This window comes from Pithys albifrons, chromosome 32 (assembly GCF_047495875.1).
Source record: "Pithys albifrons albifrons isolate INPA30051 chromosome 32, PitAlb_v1, whole genome shotgun sequence".
Lineage (NCBI taxonomy): Eukaryota > Metazoa > Chordata > Aves > Passeriformes > Thamnophilidae > Pithys > Pithys albifrons.
In genome coordinates, this window is record NC_092489.1 from 64,800 (window position 1) to 73,683 (window position 8,884).

General features: G+C 53.7%; 1 protein-coding gene across 1 annotated transcript; it reads left to right on the forward strand.

The window, feature by feature from the left end:
• The first annotated feature begins 2,585 nt into the window (after positions 1–2,585).
• On the forward strand, positions 2,586–3,748 carry LOC139684132 (zinc finger protein 3-like). The gene is given in 2 exon segments (XM_071579728.1): positions 2,586–2,648; positions 2,873–3,748. Coding segments are annotated over 2 exon segments (939 nt in total).
• Positions 3,749–8,884: the final 5,136 nt, after the last annotated feature.

The following is an 8,884-nucleotide window of genomic DNA, read 5'->3' on the forward strand; positions in this document are numbered from 1 at the left end:
AAGATTCACCTCCCAAAAACCCTCCCAAAAATTTGCTCTCTGTGGTCTCTCCACTTTGGGGCTCTGGGGGTCCCACCTGTCCAGGCTGTTGGGGGTGCCTTGTGTTTTCGGGTCCCCTGTCTGGGGTTCTTCCTTTTCCAGGCATCTGGAGATCCTGGGAATTTCAGGGGTCTGACTCTGTGATCTGACCAAGGGATTCCCCTCTCTTCAGGGTCCTACTCAGGACTACTGAGAGTCCCAGGGGTACTTTTGCCCCTGACCCTGTGCTGTGGGTGCTCGGGAACCCCCTGGGACCCCAAAACAGGGATTGCAGAGAGGGGGCACCCTCAGCAACCTGGAGAGAGAGGGGTCTTTGGAATCACCACCCCAAGCAGAGAGTCAGAGGAGAAGCTCCACTATCCCCCAGCTCCACTATCACCCGTCTCTGCTCCCCATCTCCAGAGGTCACCAGGCATCTGGTGTCCATAATAAGCTCCAAACTACTGAGATTCAGGCCAAAAAAACTCTCATCAACATCAAAGTTGCAAAACATGAAGAGTCATCCAAAACTCATTTCAAAATATGGAGATTAACCAAAAAAAAACCCCTCCCAGAAGTTCCCTTCCTCTGGTCTTGTCACTTTGGGGTTCAGGGTCCCCCCCTGTCTGGGATGCCAAGGGACCGACGTATATTAGGGTGGGTGGGTAGACCTGTGCTCCCTGAGTCCGACAGGTAACAGATTTTTCTCGGTCCGGCGGGTAGACCTGCTGTCTCTGGCACACCTTCTCTTTAACCCGCGGGCCTCCCTCCCTTCTCTGGCCCTCCACGGGCAGACCCGGCTGCAGCAGCGGCAGGCGGGTAGACCTGTTCTCTCAAAAGCTCATTGCTCACAACGCCTCCCAAAATTGCTGTGTCTGCCCCGCTGGGCCTCCCCTGCTGATGGGGGCAGTGGGGCCGACCCAGGAACATCACCAGCAGAAGGGCAGGTGACAGCCACGCTCCTCCTTATCCTCTTCTGGTGTTCCAAGTGCACACGAGGAGGTTTCAACTCAGCAGGAGAACAGGGAAAGAGAAGGGCCCCCCCAAACTCCACAGTGCCCCCGCTGCCCCACCAAGGGCATAAGGGCTGTGCCATGGAACACGAGAGCCGGGATGGGCTCAGACAAAGCCCCCAAGGGCACCAGGATGTGCCGCTCCTTGGAGCCCACGCTGGGGCTGCCGCAGGGCGGGGCCGGAGCTGCACACAGGGACGGCAAAGAGCCCCGACAAAGTGCTGCGGGAACCCCGAGCCGAGCCCCGAATAGCCTGGGGGGGCTCTGGGGGTTTGGTTTGTGTTCAGGGGGTTGGTTGGGGCTTGAGAGACCCCAAAGTGGAGCTGGGAATGCCCCCTGGGGGCTATTGGGGTACCTGGGAGGTGTTTTTGTGGGTTCCGGTGTCGGTTCCTGGCAGAGCCCATTGGTGGGCGGGGGGATGTGGAGAGCCCCCCTTGGTGGGGTTGGTGTGCCTGAGTCAGGCCCTTCATTGACAGGTTGGGGAGGGGGCCTGCCAGAACACGTGGGACACCCAGCAGCCCGGACAGGGGAGGCCCCGAAACCCCAAAGTGGAGAGACCAGAGAGGGGGAACTCGTGGCAGAGCTTTTTTGGCTGAGTCTTGATGTTTTGGGCTGAATCTTGTGGGTGCAGGGGGGACACAGTGCTGGGAAAGGGGATTTTCAGTGGGTCACAGGGCCAAGGAAAGGGGGGTGTAGGGGCTTGGAGAAGTGGGATGGGGGGTCCAGAGGGGTCCCTGTGCTCAGGGAGGGGGTTCCAGGGGTCCCTCGTGTTAAAGAAAGGGAGTCATGGGGTAAGGACACCCAGAATACCCAGAAAAAGGGGTTCAAGTGAATTCCCAGTGTCCCATAAAGGGGAGAGTCTGTGGTCTGGGAAATGCAGGAGTGGGGGCCCGGAGTGAAGAAAAAGAGTGGTGTGGGGACTGCAAAAGGTGGGATGCCAAGGAAAGGGGGTGCAGGTGGGTATTGGTGCAGGATAAGGGGGTGCAGGGGCTCCCCGGTGCCTGGGAATGTGGGAGCAGAAGGGGCCCAAGGTGAAGAAAAGCAGGACTCGAGTTGGGGAAAGATTACTGGGGGATGCAGAGGGTCCCTGTACGCAGAAAGAGGAGTCCAGAGGGTGTCAGGTTAAAGGAAAAGGGAGTGTGGAGTCTGAGAGATGTGGGATGGTGGGAAAGAGGGGTCAGAGGGATCCTGGTGTCAAAGAAATTAGGGGTTTGGGGGCTGGAAAACCAGGAATGGGCAGGTAGGGGGATCCTGGAGCCCCGGCAGCCTTGAGAGGGTGGGGACCCTGGAGAGGCAGGACCCCCAATACACAGGAGACCACCAGCAGCCAGGACAGGAGGGACACCCAGAACCCCAAAGGAGAGAGCCAAAAGACAAACAACTCCTGGGAGGGTTTTTTGGGCTGAATCTTGGTGTTTTACGGGTTTATTAGACCATGAGGAGCCCAGTGATTTCTAGAGATGGATTGGGGCAGGAGGAACCCCCAACCCATTGTGCTCACACCTTCTTTTTCCCTAAAAAAACCAGGATTTTTCCTTTCCAAAGCTTGACCAGATGGAGGAGGAGGCTGCGAGGAAGAGGAAGAAGCCCTGGAACCCCCAGGCAGGTGAGGAGGAAGTCAGTGCCCCTTTGCCCCTCTCTTGTGCTGCATCTTCCAGCCCAGCATGGCCCCGGCTGCAGGACAACCCCGCTGCCGACGCCGTCCTGCCGGGGCCGGGTTTGGGGGGATGTCCTTGGCCTTCCCTGTGGGCCGGAGGCAAATGCCCTGAGTGTCCTTGTTCCTTCCTGCCCCAGGCCCTGAGCTGAGCATGGGGAGCACGGAGGACAAATCCCCCCAGCAGAACCTGGTGGCAGAGGCCACTTTGAACAGCTCCACAGAGCAGGAAGTCACTGAGGAGAAAAAGACACGGAGATCCCTCAGGAGGAGAAGCTCTCAAACGAGTTTTGGGTCCGCTGAACAGGATAGAGCCACCCAGCGTGGGAAAGATGGCCAGAGCTTCAACCAGAGCTCTGAGGTGGGGCTGCAGCAGCAGCTTCAGAGCAGGGAGAAGCGCTACAAGTGCTTGGAATGTGGGAAGGGATTCAGCCGAAGCTCCAGCCTGATTCGCCACCAGCACATCCACACTGGGGAATGGCCCTACACGTGTAGGGAATGTGGGAAGGGCTTCAGTCAGAGCTCCCACCTGATCAGCCACCAGATGATCCACACTGGGGAACGGCCCTATGAGTGTTCCCAGTGTGGGAAGAGGTGTCGGACCAGCTCAGATCTCCTCGTGCATCAGCGCACACACACGGGGGAGAGGCCCTTCTGCTGTACCGAGTGCGGGAAGAGATTCAAACATAACTCCACCCTCATGACCCATCGGCGGCTTCACACCGGGGAGAGGCCTCACAAATGTGGGGAGTGTGGGAAAACCTTCATCCGTAACTATGAGCTCATCATCCATCGGATGACCCACACTGGGGAAAGGCCCTTTGAATGTTCCGAGTGTGGGAAGAGGTTTCAGACCAGCTCAATTCTCCTCAAACATCAGCGCACACACACGGACTAGAGGCCCTTTTGCTGCACCGACTGCGGGAAGAGAGTCAAAAATAAATCCGTCCTCATCACCCACCAGCGTATCCACACTGGGGAGAGGCCTTATGAGTGTGACGAGTGTGGGAAGAGCTTCACCAGCAGCTCTGCATTGACCAAACACCAACGAACTCACCAGTAAGGGAAGCCCCACGAGTGCCCCGACTATGGGAAAAACTTCATCTGCTGCTCCATCTCTATCACCCACATTCCTTGTGACTCACATTTGGAAGACCCCTGGCTGGTGGTCTCCACATCCTCCCGCTTCTACGTGGGCACTTGAATTAACACAGGGGGAGGAACATCCATGGTGTCATGGGTTTAGTTAGGCCCAGATTTAGGCTTTAGTTTTTAGAGCAAGGCCTTGGACAGTCAGCTGACTGGAGCTGGGTCAGTCCAGCTGACTCCTACTGGCCAACTCTATTGCATCCCATATTCTGACATCATCTCAGATAGAAGAAGAGAGGGAGGAGGGATTTTCCTTCTTCATGCCGGATGAGCAAGAAGTTTGTTGGCATTGCAGAGCTCCTGGGGGGAGACCAAGATACTTGGGAAATTGAAATTTATTTCCTGTTTGTTCTTCCTACCTTTTATTCTTAGTCTGTAGTTTGTATTTTATTGGTTTTCCATTTTATTTTCTGTTCAATATACCTTGTTCTGCTGAACTATGTCCTGTGTTTTGGTTTTTGGGGGACAGAAGAGGAGACTTTGCCTCTGAAATGAGTACTTGGCATTTTGCCACATCAAAGCCATCACATATGGGGACACAGACTGAAGTGTGAAATTCATTGGGAAGGTGGAGTTGCTGACTTTTGACCCTAAACATCTTCCCTGCTCCATACCCTTAGTTTATCTTGTGGCCTCAAGGAACCTGAGTGGTGTTTCAGAAGTTTTCAAAACTCAATAATTCCATAATTCCAATTCTCTGTGGCTCTGCCTCTCTGTGGGCCACCAAACCCAACCCCATGCACATTCACATGATTAATTTTTGTACTTTTTTTTTTATTTGATCCATTTCATACCTTAAAATCACCTGATATTGGGGTTAAAATAAAGAAATTGAACAAAGACATCTAAATTTCCACCATTCTCCTGGAAATTGGGGCAGGAATTTGGGGTTCAAGAAGACATTCAGGAAGATTTCAGGATTCTGTGGGGATTTGGGAGTTTTCCCCAAAATTGGAGGTGTCCAGACCGACTGACATTTCTCCATCATTTTGCAGTTCAATATCTGAGAGGGATTGATCTGTCAGCTCATAACACCTCAATCCCACTTGAAAATGGCTCCATGCCAACTTGAAATGGCTCAATCCCATCCCCAAAATGGTTTAATCCAACTTGAATCCACTTAGGGGGAGTCAGCAGCAGGAGAAGGGGATGATACAAACCCAGGGAGGATGGGATAAAATTGGGAGGGCTTGGATGCAAATTGGGAGGGTTGGGATGGGACTTGGAGGGGGATGGGTTGGGATTGGGAGACAAGAGATGGGGTGTGTGGAAAAAGTGAGGGAGCTTTTGGGGTGCCCTCCTGTCCTGAGGGGGGTACTGTGAGGGAGTGTGGGGGACATGTGACATCAGCACTTGGAGTGGGGCCCCACAGGAAGGGACACAGGGATCTCTTTTTGAGGGGATCCTGCTGCTTCCCACCAGTTCAGGGTTGGCTTTAAATATCTTTTGAGGGTTTCCCTCCTCTTTTTTATGGACTGAATTGAACCTCTTTCATCTTGGGGGGTTGAGATGACCCTATTGACAGAAAAATTCTTCTCTTTTCAACCAATTTTTAGGGGGTCTAAATGGCTCTTGGGAGTCCCTTCCTCATTCTGGGGGTTGCAGGGACCCCCTGGCTCCACTGGGGGCTGAGGGGGGTTATAATGCCCAGTTTTGAGGTGTTACAAGTGGCTTCTGGGGGGCCCAAGTTTGATGCACATCCCACCTGCAGGAGGGTGTCCCACCTTCCTCCAGGCCTGCTGGGGTGGGGCTGAGACCCCTCCCCACACAGGGGGCACCCACAGTTCTTTCTGGGGGATGGGGCTCCTCATGCACTGGGACCAGCCCAGCTGGTGTCAAAGAATCCCAGAATGTGCTGAGTAGGAAGGGACCCCCAAGGATCATGGAGTCCAACCCTCAGCCCTGCACAGGCCCATCCCCAAGAGTCACACCCTGTGCCCCAAGTTTACACCTAAGGCTGAGAGGAAATAGAACCCACCAATCCCAATACAGGTGAGTCCTCTGGCAGCCCAGACAGGGTGGAAACCAGAACACTGAAGAAGAAAGACCAGAAAAGGGGAACTCGCGGGAGGGAGTTTTTGGCTTAATCTTCATATTTTGAAGTGGGTTTTGGCTGAAACTTGATGTTTTTTAGTTTTGATATTTGTGAAGGGTTTTTGCCAGAATCTCAGTGTTTTGGAGCTTTTGATGGACACCAGGTGCCCGGTGACTTCCCAGACAGACTTCACAGACAGACAGACTGTTCTGAGTTGGAAGGGACCCACAAGGATCGAGTCCAACTCTTAAGTCAATGGCCCAAACAGGGGATTGAACTCATGACCTTGGCATTATTGCAACCAAGTTTTAACCCACTGAGCTAATCTCAGGTTCTAGAGATGAGGAGGGGAGAGGGGCAAAAGCTGAGCTGGAGGCCCCCCAGCAGCCTGGAGACAGGGGAGTGTGGAAAAGGGAGCCCCTCAGAACTCCCAGGACCCTGAAACGGGGGCCTTTAGAAGGGGGAGCCTGCACAGGGGTGACCCCTGAGACAAAAAAGTGGAGAACACAGACAGGGGGAATCTGTGGGAATGGCACCCTGAAGCAGAGTCACGGCAGAAAAGACTCCCGGGACCCGAACACCTTTGGCATCTCTAAGTGAGACTCCCATTCTGGACAGGGGAGATCCCCAGAACCCCAGAGTGGAGAGACCACAGAGAGGAAACTTGTGGGACTCTCTTCAGGAACAGAATGATCATTGTTTGGACTATTGTTTGGTGGAGTCTTGATGTTTTGCAGTTCTTGTGGTTGATCTCGATGTTTCTCAGGATATTTGTTCTAGGGAGGGTTCAGAATGATTCTGAGCTGAAACTATGACACCATTTAAAATTTGAGTAAACAGCATTTATTTAAGTGAAATAGCAAAGAAAGGAAGAAAAACTGAGAAGAGGGAACAAAAACCAAACCCCAAGAGAACTCCCACTCACTCCCACACCACTCACACAGTTCCTGTACCTCTCACACAGTTCCTGTCCCGACCCCCGTGTGCTCAGGATCCCCAGTCTGAGCAGCTGCTGCATCCTGGGCCTTGGGTGGCTCAACATGCTCAGCAGCGTCCCCGCAGGAGGCACCGCTGTCCTCGGTGCCAGCACACACCTCCTCCTGGAGCAGGGACTGCCTGTTTGGATACACTCGCTCTGGGACGTCTGTCTGGGTGTCTGTGGCCAGCACAGCCCAGAGAGAGGCCACCAGTCTCTCCCCCTGTTCTGTAATTGGGAAAGCTCCTGAGCCTGTGCAGTGTCTCCTTTTTTGGGTTGGTGGTCGTTACTTCATCATCAACTTCCTTCTCTATTTCTCTTTGCCTCATCCTTGACTGACTGTCACCAACCAGCCAGGCCACAAAACAGTCTCAGTGTGCACAAGATGCTTTTCTTTCAGAGTCCCATCCTGTAAGGTCTTGTTTTCCACAACTTGGCAGGAGAAGAACAGACACTTGTGGGCATCAAGGGCAGTCACTGACCAAAATAATAGTGTTTCATCATGCCTGAATATGGTGTGGGAATCCTCTGAACCTGTAACATAAAAGAGGCAATGAGGGTGAGATTCGAGAGGACAAAAAATGACACAGAGGTGAAGACGGCTCAGTCAGTGCAGGGCACAGCTGGACTGACAGACACTGTTCCCCAGGAATAAAACCCAGGGCTCAGTCAGTGCAGGGCACAGCTGGACTGACAGACACTGTTCCCCAGGGCATAAAACCCAGGGCTCAGTCAGTGCAGGGCACAGCTGGACTGACAGACACTGTTCCCCAGGGCATAAAACCCAGGGCTCAGTCAGTGCAGGGCACAGCTGGACTGACAGACACTGTTCCCCAGGGCATAAAACCCAGGGCTCAGTCAGTGCAGGGCACAGCTGGACTGACAGACACTGTTCCCCAGGGCATAAAACCCAGGGCTCAGTCAGTGCAGGGCACAGCTGGACTGACAGACACTGTTCCCCAGAGCACACGGACAGGGCTCAGTCAGTGCAGGGCACAGCTGGACTGACAGACACTGTTCCCCAGGGCACACGGACAGGGCTCAGTCAGTGCAGGGCACAGCTGGACTGACAGACACTGTTCCCCAGGGCATAAAACCCAGGGCTCAGTCAGTGCAGGGCACAGCTGGACTGACAGACACTGTTCCCCAGGGCACACGGACAGGGCTCAGTCAGTGCAGGGCACAGCTGGACTGACAGACACTGTTCCCCAGGGCATAAAACCCAGGGCTCAGTCAGTGCAGGGCACAGCTGGACTGACAGACACTGTTCCCCAGGGCATAAAACCCAGGGCTCAGTCAGTGCAGGGCACAGCTGGACTGACAGACACTGTTCCCCAGGGCATAAAACCCAGGGCTCAGTCAGTGCAGGGCACAGCTGGACTGACAGACACTGTTCCCCAGGGCATAAAACCCAGGGCTCAGTCAGTGCAGGGCACAGCTGGACTGACAGACACTGTTCCCCAGAGCACACGGACAGGGCTCAGTCAGTGCAGGGCACAGCTGGACTGACAGACACTGTTCCCCAGGGCACACAGACAGGGCTCAGTCAGTGCAGGGCACAGCTGGACTGACAGACACTGTTCCCCAGGGCATAAAACCCAGGGCTCAGTCAGTGCAGGGCACAGCTGGACTGACAGACACTGTTCCCCAGGGCACACGGACAGGGCTCAGTCAGTGGGTGCGGAGCTGCAACAAGAGATGCTGTTCCCAGTGTGTGGGTGGTCACAACTCATTTCAGGTGTCCAGTTTAGGGAGAGATTTTTGCAGTGTTTTTCTTGTAACTACTGTGTAAACAGTGACATACATTTTTGTTATTGCATAGTGTAGATCTTGTATGTGTAAGTTCAGTCTCTTTGCAATCAGTTTTGTGATAGCACAGTCAGGAAAAACCCTTTCATCCTTTGTGTGTGTGGTTTTGCAGGACAATACCTAGAGAATTGTGTTATGAGTATTTCTTTTTTTTGCCAGGCACGAGTGGAAGGGTTGTGATAATCTGTGTGTTTTGTCTGTGTAGAAGAGTTTGTTGTTGTGTTGTATTT